This window comes from Anolis carolinensis, chromosome 3 (assembly GCF_035594765.1).
Source record: "Anolis carolinensis isolate JA03-04 chromosome 3, rAnoCar3.1.pri, whole genome shotgun sequence".
Lineage (NCBI taxonomy): Eukaryota > Metazoa > Chordata > Lepidosauria > Squamata > Dactyloidae > Anolis > Anolis carolinensis.
In genome coordinates, this window is record NC_085843.1 from 23,046,690 (window position 1) to 23,065,566 (window position 18,877).

The 18,877-nt window shown below is 40.9% G+C and overlaps 1 protein-coding gene across 1 annotated transcript in view; it reads right to left on the reverse strand.

Moving 5' to 3' along the window:
• LOC100552651 (uncharacterized) overlaps nucleotides 1-18,877 on the reverse strand; it is a 76,903-nt gene that overhangs the window by 7,639 nt on the left and 50,387 nt on the right. The window contains exons 21-25 of the mRNA XM_062974343.1: nucleotides 3,074-3,432; nucleotides 2,104-2,252; nucleotides 1,294-1,422; nucleotides 661-822; nucleotides 364-481 (exon numbers count right to left, since the gene is read on the reverse strand). Coding sequence (XP_062830413.1) covers nucleotides 364-481; nucleotides 661-822; nucleotides 1,294-1,422; nucleotides 2,104-2,252; nucleotides 3,074-3,432 — 917 coding nt within the window. The remainder of the gene's footprint in view (nucleotides 1-363; nucleotides 482-660; nucleotides 823-1,293; nucleotides 1,423-2,103; nucleotides 2,253-3,073; nucleotides 3,433-18,877) is intronic.

Here is an 18,877-nt window from a genome sequence, read left to right on the forward strand (position 1 = left end):
TGAACCACGGACCTTGTTTCCCAGATTCAAGCCTTGTTCTCAGCTTCCCTGCGGATTTACCTTGTGCCTTGAAAGACTTTGGACTATTCCCCACACTATTGCTTGGCATTAGTGTGTGTTTCGGTTGGATTTTACCTTTGAACTCTAATATCATTTATTGGACAAACTATTTCTGGACTATTTTAGGCCTTCTTTGAAAGGTCTGTTTCTGGACTATATTCTCTACTTGTTTTTATCCTCCTTATATATTTCCTTAATAAAGATATTATATAGTTTTATTGGCCTCCCTGTTGGGTTCTTGGTGCTCCGCGGCCCTGGTGCATGACACATTGGTGTTTTCATTATTTTTAGTGAACAATTTACCTCTCTTTAAAGAACATAATTTCTCCACGTAAAGTGGTAACAGCATCGAAAGTGGTGCTGGGATCACATGCTGTTGGTGTTGTGGGTCCTGTTGGCTGGACTTTGCTATTTGCTTTACCTAAAAGGAAGAAGAAGTGGGGAAAACCATGCATCACTTGGGCATTGTAAAGCAATCATGTATGGAAGCTCAAGGTTTCCAAAAGTTGCCATATTTTGTCAGATGTGAAACCACAAATGGCAAAAGAGTATTCCTTCTTTCAGACTGATGCTTCGTGTCCCCCTCCCCGTTAGGCTTACCATAGATGGCTTGGATGCCATTGATATCATCCTGAGGAAGCTGAAATAAATTAGGTGCTGTGTAAGAGTATTCGGAGTACATCAATGCCCCAGGATCAGTGGAATGAAAGAGACCAAGAGAATGCCCAAGCTCATGGGCAGCAACAAGAAAAAGGTTGTAGCCTGAGAAAACATAGAAGCAGTATTCAGGTTTTAATTTGGAGCACAAAGGCAAATAGTAAACCAAAACCTGCTACTTTGATATGATCTTGTGAACCACAGTTTAAACCAGACGGTATTTACACTACACAGTTATGACCATATGATTCTATTTTATTGGCAATAATCACATCCTGTGGAATCTGCGGGTCTGTAGTTTAGTGAAGCCCTAGAGAGACTTCTAAATTTATGCCCTTTAAACTTTAAGTCCTAGCTTTCCATAGGAATCAATGATTATAATTTAAGTGGAATCACAACACTGAAATTATGTCATGTGAAAGGGGCCTAAAGCTGTACAACTATACCACAAATTAGGACTGATTTTCACTTCACACTCATCAGTAGCTATAAGTACAGAATTAGAGGGACCTAAAAATGACCAAATGTAGGGCTCCAGTTCTGTCTGTTTTCTGTTTAGGAAGTGGCTAAGCATACCTCGTGAACCTTTGGTGGTCCATAATTCATCTTCATCAAAATGGACATCTCCACCAATATTGTCTCCTGGCGAAAAGGCATGTGCCAGGTAGTTATTAGGTCCATCGAAAGGAGAATTGTCTCCGTGGTCTAAATATAGAAGAGTGAATGGTTTCAATCATATTTTAAACCTTTGCTTAGAAAAGGAACAAGTGGTACCTTTACCCTTGAGCTGTAAAGATCATCAATCTTTATAAATTTCATTCTTGCAGACATTTATTTATTTATTTGCTCTATTTCTACCCCACCGTGTAAGTTGGCTTACATGGAGGCAATATTCTATGCTTTGGAACATATAATACATACGTTAAAATTAAATTACATTATAAACAGACATTTAAAAACAATACAAATTAAAATCAGGCCATCCATAGTCATAATTCAGGCCTTTCCAATGTCAGTTCCATAATTGACAAGCACAAATGTGTTCCTGCTTTGAGAAAATAATCAGAACTACACAAATTTTCAAAACTGGGTGGCACTTATTCTGTGTAAAATGCAATTTTGAGAAAAAGAAGGACTTTTCTTTGCAGAATATAACAAAAATGTAGGGGTTTTTGTCCAGAAAACAGTCTTTCTTGTGGAGATAATGTTATTTTCTGTACAAAAGACCCACATGCGTTTATAGTGCCGAATGAGTCCTGAACTACAAAAACTATAGCCCATCTAGGTTTCTTGTTATTAGGGATTCCAAATAATTGAGAAACCCACTTCAGAATTTTTTTCAGTATTCTTCAGTATTTAATGTTTTGATTATTTCCAGCGAGTTACCTCGTATTTCAAAAGACATCATTATATCAGCTATGCCATCATAAAGTCTTTTGAAGGTCAGGGGTGATGCTTTGCTCCAAACTTCAAAGGCTTTTTCTATTGCTTTGTCCACATCAGACGGATGCATATCTGGTGTGTAATTTACAATCCTGTAATAGAAAATATGAATAAAACTATGGTGAGCTCAAGATATTGCTTAGAAAGAGGAGAATGACACAGGCATGACATGGATCCCTCTTCCTTCTAGAAAGGAAGACAATGAAGTCACGGAGAGGAAGTATCTCTATGCTTACATGTCACCAGAGGAAGGCTTTGAGTAGAATTATCTTTCCATGAAATGCTGTGGCCAACCACTGGAGTGACACTGGACACCACGGTCACCTTGTGAAGGGAGTGAATGCCCTTTTGCTTTTTGAGTGTCTCTTGAATTTTGGCAGCTGATTTAGCTGTTGAATCTTGTCCAGCAAGTCATTTCACAGGAAGTCACCACAGAGTCACTTTGGAGGACCTAGCAAATTCCTAGAGAGGATACTTCTGTAGAGATTATAGGTCCTTCAGTATGACTTTATGCTGGAGCTGGAAGTCAGATAATTTAATAATGTTTCATGGTTTCAGATAATTGTAGTGAACTGGGAAAATATCTCCCAAGGATATGAGGATCTTACTGTACTAATTAAAATAGATCCATTGAGTCAATGAAATCTATCAAATGAGGCAGGAGATTTCAGTGTTAACAGGAAAGCAAATTTGTTTAGGATTATTGCAATGCAAGCTGCTGAACCTTATCTTCAAAATAAATTCAGAACCTTGGATCATTCTTCTATGATCCCATAGACATTTGAGTCATCAATGGCAAATGGATCTATTCTCATTGGAATTAATAGTTGGCCCACTGACATACATTGAAAATTAAAACTATTTTTCCTACTGCAATTTAAGTCTCGATTTCATGAAAAGAATCCACCTTTACCTATATGTGATATTGTTCTTTTTCCACTTGGGATTCCCATCAGTGAGGACAAAATCTCCAAGGTCTGGTACCCCACACCTGGCTTTCTTCATCACTGCCAAGGTTTCATTGTCAGGTTTCCCAGTCACGTTCAGCCGGAAAAATTGCTGCATTTTCTTGAGCTTTTCAGTCAAAATGATATTGTCATCATAATAGAATGGTGCGATGGCCTCATTTTCAGTGGTGTAATAATTATTTAAATATTTCTGAAAGAGGGGAACACACATTATAAAAAAGCACTCTATACCTTTAGATTGCATTAACAAAACAAACCTAAGTATTGATTCAATATATCTAGGATCCTGTCTCTCATAACCAGCCTGAAATCACCTGATGAAGTGGAGCTAGTCTAGAAAAGCTTTTATTACAAACTTCTTCCAAAGGTGCTGCAAGATTTTTTGTATGTTTCTGTAGACTAACATAGTTAGGTCTTTGAATACTGCCTTTAAAATATTTCTGATGACAAAGTTGTTGGTGGTGCATTTATCTTTCACCCAGACTGGGATTCATGGTGGCTCTCAAAAACTATCAATTAAAAAGTATTTTTTTTTAAAAAAAGGAAAATATTTAAGCCAAATAAAACAGCATAAAAACATATATTCAAAAAATAAACACAAGTTTTAAAAGGTTTTTCTTTCCAGACAAGGATGGTGATCCATAGGTGAAGAATCTGTGGACATGAAGGGTCAACTATGCTAGCCTTTTGTGTTCTCCGAAGATTCACTTCTTTATGCACCTCACAATAATATTACACATAAATGCCAAAACACTATTTTAAAAATCTTTTTATCAAAAAAATTAAATCCATAAAACTAGATATGCAAATTAGTTCCTGGAACTTTTAATGTCCAATAATATATATGTATTTTTAAGAAATGTGGGATACAACTAAAAAAAATTAATTACTCATCCCATCTATAAGCAACCCAATGTCTTAGCTATTGAATTGTCAATGTTTACCTAAATCACATTGATTTAATACATCTATTCCAATTAGGACATGCAATAATGACTAAATTAAGTATAAGGAAGAACTATGTGGCAAAGGGAGAGAAAGAAACAAAAAGTGCATTTTCTTTTAATAAATGTTTTGGTAATTCAGGATGAGTTTCTTACCTTAACAATATTCGTGTCGGCATCCTGGCTGTCTAGATCCACAGGTGCAGCAAATGTGGACACTACAAAGCTGAAGAGCAGAACTGGAAGACGCTTCATTCTGCCTATCTCAACGGTGTCTTCTTTCCCCTACGACGTTTATTATTTCTTCTGTTCTGGGATACTTGTGTTCTGTTCACCCTCTGCTTATATAGCTGCTGGTGGCATCTCTCGACTCTGACTCACAGGGTACAATATCCTCTGATTAGCAAGAAAAGATAGGCTCATCATTGAGTAACAGACATAAAATGTCAATTTTCATAACCACTTTAAAAAGGAAGAAGTTTTACACAATGTCCCAACACGCTGCAGTAATCAAATCTCTTCCCTTCACTTTGTTTCCATGCACAAGTTTACATTTGACATATGGGACATACTAATAGAACTCAACTGGAGCTGAAATGATACTCATTTTTGCAAGTGGTTTGGCCAGAAACCTGTTGGTGAACCAACCTTATTATGCCACCCTTGTGCCAGCATGGCATATTAGTTTGAGTGTTGGACTAGAACTGTGATATCATGGTTCAATAGCCCATGCAAATTAGCTGCGGAAATTCATTGTGTGATTTTGGACGAACAGCAAACATCCTCTGAGTAAGTCCAATAGGGTCACCATTACAAGGCGAAGTCACGTAACAAGCACATTTTTGCAGGTGTCTGCATCAGAGATTGGAGGCAGATGTAGACTGCCTCTACAATGGAGAATCAATGCAGGCTCCATGTCTTATGTGTAGTTCTGAATGCTGAGATATACATGGAAGTATATGAAATGAATATTTGAAACAAAATGGTTTCCATAGCTTTAAAACTTTTTCTTGCTCATGTTACAAGATATATGTCTCTAGATTATCATATATTGATTTCATAACCTAGCACTATCTATGATACAAATTGTATCCAAGAATCTAAGAATCAGTGAAATACTGTCAGATAAAGTGGCGGATTCCAACAGTGGCACTTTGTATAATTGCGCCATTGTGATCCCATTTACAGTGATTTCACCTAGATGTTTTGGAATTATTTCCAGAACACCTTTCACTACTAGGACCACAGTTGCTTTCTTTCTCAGAGACACTAAAAACCATTTTTTAGGTCTTGATATTTGAGGGTTTTTTTTTCCATGTCAGGAGTGACTGGAGAAACTGCAAATCGCTTCTGGTGTGAGAGAATTGGCCATCTGTAAGGACGTTGCCCTGGGGACACCCTGATGTTTTGATGTTTTCCTAGAGTCTGGTCTGGTATTTGTTTCATATGTTTCATCTGTGCTTTTGTACCATGTCATTCATTCATATGGCACGGTTCTGGCAGGCCCCTCCCCACACGGATGAAGCAGTGAAATGAAAGTGAAAGCAGCACAAAACCATTTGTTTTGCTGCTGTTTGTTCCACATGGCACTCCCTGAGTGGCCTTGGGAGCATTTCCTGGTTTTCTGAGTCAGTTTTGGCCAATCAGAAGACCTGACCATTCTGACGTCACCACACAAGGTTCTGGCTATTTAATGGGGTGAATGCCCCTAAAGAGTTCATCGCGGGCACATCCTTCTAAGTTTCTGGGTGATGTTGATGCTGCTCCATCTGCCGCGCTTGTTGCCTCTTGCCTGCCTCAGTGCCTGCCTTGCAGCCTGCTTATTCTTTAACCTAAGGTCTCATCTGCATATTGAGAGGATGACCTCTCAGGATCAGTGGTATCTTAAGCCATTCCTTTAACCTCAGTTCTCCTCTGCAGATCGAGAGTAAAACGTCTCAGAATCATTGGCATCTTAAGCCCTCAATTTAGAGGGCAGGATCAGCAGGGAAAGGGGGAATGTTTTTAAAGAGATTTTATTTATAGAAAGAAAAAATCCCTAAAATTTGGGGGATGACCCAAACCTTGTAAGAGCTGGAGGGCTAAAAGTGGTAGATATGCCCTCCATGTGTGGTGAGTTTTACCCCTCTAGCCCTAAAACTGAGCAGAAGGGAAACCTGGGCAGCTTGCCCATTGCCACCAGTGGGACAAATATATTTGCATATTTGGATGGTGAAATGAAAGAACGCATTTGGATGGGTGCCGGTTTCAAAAGCGGCAGACAGACACGAAAATGGAGCCATAAGAATGGAACAAACAGAAATGGGTAGCCATTTTATACAAATGCACAAGACTATGTTTTACCATCCCGCATGGGGAGCTGGAGCTGACAGAGGGAGCTCATCCACGCTCTCCTCGGATTTGAACTGGCAGCCTTCAAGTCAGCAACCCAACCTTCAGGTTAGCAATCCTGCCGGCCCAAGAGTTTTAGCCCATTGAGCTATCGGGGGATTCACTAGATATTTGGTGATCCTTTCCTTTTTCTTTGAGTGGATCTAAATTGTAGAATTAATGCAGTTGGACACCACTTTAACTGCCATGACTCAGTGCTATGAAGTCATTGGTATTATAGTTTTCCAAGGTCTTTAATCTGTTCTGCCAAAGGGTGCTGGTGCCTCATCATCTATAGCTTCCAAGATTTAACTGCATTGAGCCATGGCAGATAAAAATTGATGCAGTCAAACTGCATTAATCCTAATAGTGCTGATACATTCATAGTTATTGAAATCACCAGAGCAAGCTACCCCATCAGCTCCCACCTTTCACTACTTCCTTTCCATCAGTGTTCAACTCCATTACTGGAACTCATTTTTAGACAAATTGTTACTGGATGTCTATTCTCCCATTCAACAGGTTCATGAGTAGAAGATTCTCCACCGCATACAGTCCTGGCAATCAGATTACAAATCCTCCAAGTTTCAATTGGGTTCCCAAAAGCCAGGATGTCAATTTGGACAAACAACTATTATTCTGAAATGTCTTTCTACAGTCATTTTTGTTCCTTTCGCTCACACTATGACTACAGAGTTCCTTTCCATGCCCCATTTTTTCTTTTGCCTTCCTTTCCTTTGCTTTGCTTTCCTTTCCTTTCTTTTTGTCATTGATTTTAGACTGTGTGTGGAAAAGGTTGGCTGAGCTGTCTGAGTTGTTGGAGATGTCCTGTAATTCTGCATATATCTCCATATTTTTGGAGCAGCCTGGCTTTGGCCACTGAATGATAAAGCTGAATGTTATTTCTCAGAAAAGCTGAAATGACCAGATGGAAAAAATCTTACTTAATATGGAATTATCATATATTAATATATATATAATTTGCAACAGATTGAAGAAGAATCTTATTCATACAGTACATCATTGATGTATAGGATATGACAACATGTGGTTGCCAATGGTTCAAAAGGTTCCCTTAAAAGGGGGATTTGACACATTTATGGATAACTCCATCACTAAGTATTAGTCACGATGGCTGTTTGCCCCTTCCAGCACGACAAGGGAGAGGTTTATACTAGCTGTACCCAGCCACGCGTTGCTGTGGCCCTCAGAAAATAGATGATTTCCACACATGAAACAATCTGGGCTAGGGAACTCCTCCCACCAAAGGTTTCCCACTCTGCTGCAAACGTTAATCACAGGTTCCCTTTTGAATAAAATATCAAACAAATTACACTTGGAAGATAGTGGTTCAACTGCCTCTTCGTGCAAAAAAGAAACCAATGTGTCTAGAGATTTCTGTCTCCCTCAACAGCAGTGAAAGTGGTGTCACACTGCTTTAATTCTACAGTGAAGACACATCCCGTGAGGCTCAGGTTTGACTTGGAATGTCTCGAATCTACTGATAGTCAATCCATTTCCTCATTCCAGACAGAGATGAAGGCCTGGAGCAAATGCCCTGCTCTATCAGCTACAAAATACCTTAAAATTATATTCAGGGATGCATAGGACCCTTCTACACATTCTTATAACCCAGAATATCAAGGCAGATAATCTGCAATATCTGCTTTGAACTGGAATATGTGAGTAACACTGCCAGATAAACCAGTTCAATATGGATTTCATTCAGTTGTGTGGAAGGGGCCTTAGACTTCATAACTATTTGCAGAAAGGCTATTGGATGGAGAATCCGGGGATCAGGGTGCAAAGCTCTGCTCTGCCAGGAAGCCCACTGGGTTTCATTGAGCAAGTCACACTCTCTCCACCTCTTATTCAGGAGGGTCTGCTGTTGCCCAGTCAAACCTCTCCAGAGCCCCTTCAAAATAGCTCAGGCTGTTAGGAATTGTGGGAATTGAAGTCTGGCTGATAGGAATTGTGGGAGTTGAAGTCCAAAACACCTGGAGGGCGTTATCCCATGCCTGACATATAACTGTATTAAAGGGGCCCAAATAAATGAGCACAGCCACCAAAGTGAGGAATCCGTGGAAACTATGATTGAATGGGAAGAAGCAAATGAAGAGAAAAAAAGCAGCAGGGTTTTATAAAGCAGAAGGGTTTTCAATTATAAATTATAAATTTATAAATATTACTAGCTGTGCCCGGCCACATGTTGCTGTGGCTTATGAGAATCATTTGTTTACCAGGTGGAATTGCAGCCTCAAAGCCTGGCCATTTTCTTCTTATGGGAATCCTTGTTTGGTGAGCTGGAATACAATGGACTAGGCTTGCTGCTTGGGAGGCTGGGTACTTGCATTCTAGGGGAATGGTTTTGTGGGCTGCTAGAATTGCAATGAATAGCCTTGCTGCTTCAAAGCCTGGCTGCTTGCTACCTAGGGGAATCTTTGGTTGGTCAGCTTCAATAGTACAGAGTAGTATCACTGCTTCAAAGCCTGGCCACCTTCTACCAAGGTTAATCCTTTGTTGATCTGGTTGAATTGCACCGAATAGTCTTGCTGCTTGCAAGTCTGACCGCTTTCTACCATGTGGAATCCTTGGTTGCCAAGGCTGAATGGCAATTAATAGTCTCGGTGTTGCAAGTATGAATGCTGCAATTAGTCACCTTGATTAACATTTAATGGTCTTGCAGCTTCAAAGCCTGGATACTTCCTGCCTGGGGAAATCCTTTGTTGGGAGGTGTTAGCTGGCTCTGTTTTTTTCATGTCTGGAATTTCCCTGTTTTCAGAGTGTTGTTCTTTATTTACTGTCCTGATTTTAGAGATTATATTGTTCTGTATTATTATACCACAATAATTATTATATATTATATTTATAATATTCTATTATCTGCTTAGAACATGATTATATGAGGCCCCTTCTACACAGCTGTATAAAATCCACACTGAACTGGGTTATATGGCAGTGTGGACTCAAGATAATTCAGTTCAAAGCAGATACTGTGGATTATGTGCCTTGGCATTCTGGGTTATATAGCTGTGTGGTAGGGACCTGAGTCTACACTGCCATATAATCCAGTTCAAATCTGATAATCTGTATTTTATAGGCAGTGTGGATGATGCCTAAGTGCACTCTGCCTGTGCCTTGGGTGCCATTTCGGCTGAGGGAGTTGCTAGGATATGAAATAGGTGGGGACGAAACCATTGTTAACCATTTTTAAAGGGGGAAAATGGCTCTTTCTCATCCTCTAATTTGGGCTTTATTCTTCTAGGTTTGTTTGAAAGATGTAGACTGGATGACTATGTCTTTTGTGGCCAAATTGGGTGTGATTTGGTTCAGTGGTTTTGTGGTTTACTCCATAGTAAAACGGCACATTACATTTTTATATATATAGATAAAGCAGGGTCAAGTGACTGGCTTGACCTCAAAGAAGCTGGGGGTGGCCATGGCTGACAGGGAGCTCTGATGTGGGCTGGTCCAAGAGCTCACGAAGAGTCGGAAGCGACTGAACGAATAAACAACAAAGGGTTTTCAATCCACCTGCAATCTGTCTGGATGGCCCAACCTACCATAACTAATCCCCAGGGGGAGACATAAACGTTTAATTGCCGAGAAATGGGAGGGGCATTAATGTAGAGATTCCCTAAAATAACTTTGTTTTTGTGAGTGATGGTCACACATTGGATTGATTGGTGTATTTTCTCCCAATTTTGTGTCTATTCGTCCAGAGGTTTTTGAGTTAGGTTCCGACTACGAACGAACATTACATTTTTATATAGAGAGATTTGGGGGTATCCCACAAGGTATACAATTGGCTTCTGTGGAACAAATGAGTCTTTGTTCTGATTCAAGATAGTTCTTCTCTTGTGCTTATTTTCAAGTCTGTGCAAAGATCCACAAGTGTGGCAGAATGATAACAAAAGAAAGAATTTGACTTATAGCACTGTGCCAACAAGTGTCACAACCTCCAAAGGCATAGATTTCCAGACGAAGCTCCTACAGAGTGAATCTTTTTGGATTTTCACACTCCAAATGGAACATCCGAAGGGGTTGAACAATACCAATTCTTATGATTGTTTCTTGTAAAGATTGATAGTCTTCCTTTAAATGTGACTCTGGAGTAACGGCAATTACACTACTTTACAACCACCTGACCATTGTGCTTGCCATTTAAGAGTGAAATAAGTTACTCAGCTTCATACTCGCATTGGAATCAAACTGTTTGCAGAGTATGCGTGTTTAAAACTTAGATCTTTCTGTGAGTATGACTTTTACTGTTATGGTTGAGCCTTCGGGCTCCGATAATAGAAGAAGGGGTCATAAGACTCCTCGAGAGTCAGACTCTTTTGAGGAGCGTGAAAGAAAACGGCTCCGGGATTTGTTTACAGACCTGACAGATGAGGAATCATTTGAGGGTTTTTCTCAGGGTTTGGAGGAAGAGATGGCCAGCTTGGAGGAGGATGACATGGAATGGACTCGCGTGAGGGAGGATTTGGGTGTTGGGAAAACAGGCAATGAAAGTATGGGAGGTGAGTGGCGGGTTGCAGGATCAGACCCATGGACTGGCTGGAGGGATGGAGCGGGATCCACAGCTGGGGATGCTGTGGGGCGTAGTCAAAGGTGCTTAAGCTCTGATGAGGATGATGATGTTGGGGCGTCTGGAATTGGGATGGCAGCTGACAGCGATGATGAGCTTGAACTGGGATAAAATGGGGTTTGGGATCAATGTCTAATTGCGTTGGGCAAGGTAATCTGGACGGACGCTTGGGCTCTTGTTGGGGAACTTCCTGAAGACGGGTGTGATTCGTTGCTGGATACGTAAGTTTACCAAGGACACTGGGCATCGACGGCGGGAGGAACTGTGCGGGGTTTTTCTCTGTGCAACTTGTGTTTAATCTCAATAGCTTGGACCTCCGTCGTCTTTTTGACGGGCAATACCTACTTACTGGATTGACGCTGGACTGATTGACTTCGATTCCGGATTATCCCTTCTGCTGGCTATCGGTGAGACCCTTGGATTTCTGGACGACTACGCTTGGCTATAGACCTCTGGACCGGATTGGGACCCTGCTGACTGCCGTTACCCTGACCGCTGTGCTTGGACCTGGATTTCGTTGGCCGCTGAACCTCAAACTGAATCCTTACTATGACCACGCTTTCGTCTGCTGCAGGAAGGGATAAACAAGCCTGGTTTATTCCCCTGCTGTTTCTGAGTAGCAGAGAGGAATCTGCCACCAGTCTGTTGTTTACATTCTGACTCCTGTTGATCCTCTTTTGTTTGCATTGTTTGCCAGGCTGAAGTAAGCACTTTGATTTAATCCGGATTATACTTCTGTGTAACCCGGTTTATTCCTTTGAACCTTTTAAGCTCAAACTGAGCTGTTTTTTGTTATTTATCACACTGAAGTCAAGTGTTTGCCCTGTTCTTTGTTTCCTACGGGCGTTTTTAGTTCTGTAACCTCAATAAACTGAGTTTTGTTTTACTTGCTGGCGTTCTGTCTATGACATTTACATTATCTTTGTTGTGTATCGTGTATGTCTCATGTAACTATATGTATTGTAAATAACTGGTAGCCACTATATATGTTCCCTATAGGATCCACATTTAAAATACTAAAAAAATAACTTTAAAAAAGGACTACAATCCACCTGATGAAGACTCTTTTGAGTTGAAACCGGTTGTGGTTTTGCAGTCTACTATCCATAATAAAGAAACAAGAACAATCATTAAATATAAGAAGAGGACTCAATTTCTGTATATGGAACAATCAAAGAACTAAAGAACATTTATTATGAGAAGAGGAGTAAATTCATCCTTCAAGAGAAAAGCTGTGGCGCAGCTGGCTAGTAATCAGCTGCTATAAATCACTACTGACCGAGAGGTCATGAGTTCGAAGCCCGGGTCGGGTTAAGCCTCCAACCATTAATAGCCCCAGCTTGCTGTTGACCTATGCAGCCCCGAAAGACAGTTGCACCTGTCAATTAGGGAAATTTAGGGACGCTTTATGCGGGAGGCTAATTTACAACACCATAAAACTCCCAGCAAAACACGAGGAAAGGAATGCGGAAGTACAGCCACTACTGGACGGTGAAGCAACAGCTCCCCCTGTGGCCGGAATCGTGAAGCTGTAAAAATGTTAAAAATGCCTCTGAGTTTGTCTAATGTATGTTGTTTGTCTGTTGGCATTGAATGTTTGCCATATATGTGTTCATTGTAATCCACCCTGAGTCCCCTTCGGGGTGAGAAGGGCGGAATATAAATACTGCAAATAAATAAATAAATAAATAAATAAATAAAAATATTGTTTCTACTGTGAATGTAACAGTCCTTTGTTTGATTGTTTAACAACGCCTTTTGTATCTGTTTTCATATTGTTGTATTGAACTAAATTTAGGTTTAATGATTTCTGTATTACTGTAATAGTGGATACTTGTCTTTGTAGTTCCAGGGAACCCATTTTCTTTTTTGGATCTACCTGGGTTGACATTTGGAGAGACGGATCCAGGACAACTCCCAAGCTGCGAACACAGTTTTTCAGGGGAAGTGTGGTTGAAACACTCCGTCCGCAGATTAGGACCCTTGATGGCAACTTGATGTCTGACTTCCTCCAGATATTTTCTAAGCAATATCAGAAGCGATTCAGTGGTTATTAAAAAAAGGAAACACGTGTTGCCTACTTCTGCCAGTATTCAGATTTACTATACAGATGAGGCAGAACATATTTCTTTTGGTTAATGAAGGAAAGGCTGTTCGGGGACATGCACAAGTGAAAACACTGCATTCAGAAATCTGATGGCATTCTAACAGTTTACAAGATATGTATCCTCAGTTGCCCCAACTCACCTTAAAGAGTCTTATTTATAGATGTATCATCCAAAAAGTGTGTGTGTGTGTGTTTGATTTTTTAAAAAATCTCTTGCTTCCCTAACATTTTATGAATCAGTAAGAAAAATCTGTACGTGTTTAGACACATCCTGCTGTTAATCCATGTGTCAAAATTACATACGCATTCTCTCGCATTCTGTACTGATGGTTCTTTATTGTGTGGACATTTATTTTTTGTCCTTAATATTTTTGTCTCTATATTCCCTATGCAGACTTTTAAAGAAAGAATTCAAGGAAACTTGATTGTCTTCCTTGTATTCTTTTAAACCAATGAATTTTAAAGCCAAGAGAGATAGAATGAGGAGTGCCAAATGAACACTAAAATATATATTTCACATATTTACAGGGCATTAAGATGTCAGTATGATATATCCCAGAGTCTTCGGAAAGTTTGGTACTTATAACATATGACTCAGATAAGTTGAGAGAGGCTGAGGCTAGTTCTAAAGAAGGATATGGGCGAATCTATGATACAGCATTGAGTCCCCTTCAGGGGAGATAAAGCGGGGTATAAATAATAATAATAATAATAATAATAATAATAATAATAATAATAATAATAATCTTTAGAACAGTTGTGGAGTTAGGGTATTTTAGCAGCTGGATGGAAATCATTTTATGGATCTACTTTAGATGGTAAGGTAAATCCTACCGTATAAATGTCAAATTATGGCAAAGCAATGCTGTTAAATTTCTCAGCCTTGATTCTTTTAAGACAAACTTTAAAATATTGATTCTGACTTTCAACTGAATTTTCCTAAAAATGCACGATAGCAAGCACAGGGCCAGATATATATTGAAAAGTGCAACATCAGGTCCAGAAATTCCTAATCTCAAATTCATTGTTCTATTTGTTCGAAAATAATTGATGTGCCCATTCATCTGGTTTATTTTAAAAATGGATGGTAGCATTTGAATGGATTTGTTTCATCAATCAATATTCTATAGTGTTGGATACCACGATCATGTTATACGGGGATCAATTATATTACATGGAAGATCCCATCCAGTAAGGGATGACACATTGCCTGAAACTCTGTTTGTTAATCAGTTAAATAAGTTGTTGAAAGGTGAGCAAATATAGGTGAATTTAATTGAATCAATTCATCTACTCTAGTTAGGAATAACAACAGAATTAAGGCCAGTGAATAGTATGATATCTCAGAGCAAAGATGCCAGTGTCGATCCAGCCTTAGATTTAGTTATTTGATATCACTACATGAAACAATTCAGTATTTGCTATTCTTAAATTCTGCCAGTATAATGAAAAGATGTTTCCCTATGAATATTACAGTACTTGGGTTGTCTGAAGATGGGATCCCTAAAAGTTCAGGAATGACCTATAGTTACCTGGCTTGACTTCATAAGCTGGGGAAAAACAGCCGAGCAACACTGACAGCTCTATCCTTGCTTTTCCACCACCTGACGAATTCAAAGGAAGGTGCAGCAAAAGTCCCCAGCAATGGATTACAGATTAGATACAGGTATGGGCAAACTAAGGCTAGGGGCCGAAATTAGGGCTTACATGATGGCCTACTGCATCCTTATGTCGAAAGGATGGCCTGAGGAAGGTACGCAGTGGCTGAGAGCCCACTGGAGCACTCTCAGCGGCCACCTGTCTTGCCATTCTCCTGGCATAATGCCAAGAGGACGGCCCGAGTGTCAGGGGAGGAGGATTGGGCAGTCATTGTGTATCCTGGCTTTCTCCTGCCATAAGGATGGGGCAAACAGCCCTGTCCTTGTGATGGGAGGACAACCAGAGATATATCCAGACCAGGGCTGGCCCAACATGGAGGCCACTGAAGTGCCTGCCTTGCCCAGCCAGCCAGGCTGCAGCGGGAGTCCCTCCAGGCCGCGGTCGCCGCAACCTGGAGGGACTTTCCTGCTGCTTCCTGGCCGGCTGGGCGAGGGCGCGTGGGTTGGGAGGTGGGGATGCTCTGGGCGGTGCCCCGCCTCCCACCCCACGTGCCCTGGCCCTGCCTCCCATGCTGCGTGAGAGGTGGGGTCAGGCTGACCAGTGTGGGAGGCGGGGCCAGGGTTGGCCCCCGCCTCCCGCGCCGCTCGCCCTCGCCCTCGCCTCCCGCCCCGCGCCTCTCGCCCCGCGCGCCCTGGCCCCGCTGCATGAGAGCCGGGTCAGGGTGAGCAACGTGGGAGGCGGGGCCAGGCCGTGCGGGGGCAGGAGGCAGAACACCGCCCAGACAAGGTCCCGCCTCCCACCCCGTGCACCCTCACCCAGCCAGCCAGGAAGCGGCGGGAAAGTCCCTCCAGGCAGTGGCAACTGTGGCCTGGAGGGACTCCCGCTGCACCCTGGCCAGCTGGGCAAGGCTAGCCGGGCGAGGGCGAGCAGTGCGGGAGGCGGGGCCAACCCTGGCCTCCCACGGCGCATGACCACACCTCCCGCAGCACGGGGAGTCCAATTTCCCCCCCTGCTTAATATTTAAAATTATCTTGGGCTGGCCCTGACCCAGATCCTGCCTTGCCCCTCCTGATAAAAAATCTTCCAATAAAAAGATCTATTGTTTCCCACTATACTGCATACCAATCACAAACTGTAAACCTTACAATAATGAATGTACTTTTGAACCAATAAGATTGTGGATCGTAATTTGCAGCAATCACAGTAATGTCTGTTGTAGAAGTCAAAAATGTGTTTCTTGGCTCGGGTCTATCTTTTATATTTTTCTATAGGTAACGTATTGGGCAAATAGCTTACAGATGCATTTGTTGTATTAAAGTGGAATACTTTCTTTGAAAGTAATGTTTCATGAATTTTCAGGTGAAATGAACATTAAATATTTGAAATAATAATTAATTGGGTGGTGTAAATAAAGACAGTCATCTTTCTGTGGCTATTATTAAGTGCTTAATAGGCCACATCTTTATTCCGAGATGGTGCACAATGCTGTTGTACATTTTTATACTCAAGGAACACCTGTCACGCCCGTGGCAACGGAGCACCAAGAACCAGACGCAGAGGCCAATATCTATCTAATATCTTTATTAAGTAAATATATAAAAGTAATAAAAACAAGTGTAGAATATAGTTCAGAAGCTGACCTATCAAATGAGGTCAAATAAAGTCCAAAAATGTATTGTCCAATAATTGATATTAGAGTTCAAAGTTTTATATCCAATAACCGAAACACACACTATTGCCAGGCAATAGTGTGGAGAAAATGTCCAGAGTCTTTGAAGTCCAAGGTAGCTTGAGAACAAGGCTGGAAACAAACTTGAATCATTAAACAAGGTCCGTGACTAGGAACAAGGCGAAACAGAGATTCTAAGAACAAGGTCCGTGGCTAAAAACAAGGCTAGGCAAATCTTGAATACTTGATCCGGAAAGCAAGGAACTTGGGTTGCGGACTTTGCGAAGTCCACACAAGGCTGGAAACACGAAGTTGCTTCTGAAGCTGCTCAGTTGACTCCGCAACAATTCTAACGTGCCAGGCACCTATATTGGGGTCTCGTTTTCCCGCCAAACAGGTGTTCAGCGTCCTCTTTCCCTAGAGAACAGGGAACGAAACCTAACTTTGCAGATGTGAGACTCTCTGGATTTTCCCAGGGGAAACATGGCTAATCAGTGTCTTGTTTGGCAGCAATTCTTAAACTCCTGTGAACCCGCTCTTTAACTCCCCTGTCTGCAGTAAAGGAATGTCTCCTAGCGAAGGGAGGTGAGAGCTGTTCAAGGTCAGTTTTAATTGGCTTTTGGGCAAGAACATCAACATCAGGCATCTTGAAGGAGTCCAGCTGTTGTTGATCCAGAGAAAACCCCATGTTTTCATCCTCATCTTCCACAGTGACACTAGGAACGGGACTAGAAGGCCCATGAGGCATCACAACACCCTGAACCAACACAACTAATCTGCTTTGTCATAGTCCAATGCTCAAACCACTATGTCACACTAAAAAAAAAAACCTTCCTATATAGAAAAGACTCTTACACATCAATGTCTTGCATACATTGATTTGAAAGAGATTTGGAAGCATTTACGGACAATAGTTGGATTGTTTGGAGGACCAAAAAAAAAAAAAGGAGTGCTACATTTGTACATGCCAAAAATCTGTTTCTTGAGTAAACAGATCATTTGGATGTGATAATTTCTTATGGGCACAATTTACTCCACTGAACTGAGATTAAGAAAGCACAGTTCAGTTGTAGAATCAATATGATGCTTTTAGTTGAACTAATCCACAAGAATATTTCTAAACTATCAGTAGCTCTTTAAACTGGTTTCTAATTTTTTTTCTTTTTCATTTAAGCTGTTTAGGAATGTATTTATTTTCATGCTTTAGAATATGGAGGAGGGCAATAAGTGGGCCTGTAGTGTTTTATTAAATGATATTACACAACAGTGCATTTGTGGTCATTTTCTAGCATTAATTTCCACAGCGTTAATAAAGTCAGAACCAACACCTGCGTTTGATTATCATCAAAAACGTCACTGACAAATGCTAAGCTGAACGCTGGATGCTGTTGTGTGTCTGGAAATACCCCAGTATTTTATATTGCTTACTAAGAAGAAGCAACTTTGTGCTGGATGACTTCTGTGTTGGATGACTTCAAGCACGGAAGTGGTCAATAAATCATTGCCTGAAACTCTAAGCTGAAGCAGGACATCCTTCTGGAACAAATGTGCTGGCAATTTATCCAAGCTGAATGGGTCTGGAAATAATTGTTTATGAAGTATGAAAAAAACAATTTCTCACCACTAAAGAAAACAGTAGCAAAATGTTATAGATAATGTTAAGACATATGTTATACCAAATAATCCGGGTGGCTTTTTCTGGTTTCACAATATGCAGACTGTTCTGCTTTTGAAAACTTTCAATGAATAGAAGTTGAATGTACTGGAAGACTTTGAGGTCATCCTGATACTCAATCCCCACAGGGCCCACACATGCAAAGATCTGGACCTTATTCAAAGGTTTGGATCTTTTCAGGTGTTTTTTTAAACCCGGGATAAACCTGGATATCCAGGTTTACTCTAGGTCAGTGGTTCTCAACCTGTGGGTCTTCAGATGTTTTGGTCTTCAACTCCCAGAAATCCTAACAGCTGGTAAACTGGCTGCGATTTCTGGGAGTTGTAGGCCAAAACACCTGGGGACCCACAGGTTGAGAACCACTACTCTAGATTAATATGAATTAGCCTGAGATGTCACCTGAGATGTCATTTGGATGCCTCAGACTAATCATGGGTTTGGGGCATGTCTCGAAGGGCCCTGAGCTGAGGGAGTGTGACTTGCTCAAAGTCACCCAGTGCATTTTCATGTCTGAGTGGCCATTTGAACCATGGTCTCCAGAGCCATAGCACAACATTCAAATCACTGGTCCACACTGACTCCCAGTGTAGAATAGACTTAGTATATCATTTGTTTTATCCCATTTCTTCATGAATGAAATTTACAGATAGAACATTCCTGATGGTTGACTGGTAATTGACTCCACTGTTGTACCATTCTTACTGTTAAGATAGCTCCTACAACATTCAATCAAAATATACAACTCCTGTAACTTAAGCCCAGAAGATCTAATGCCTACTTGTAGATAATTATGT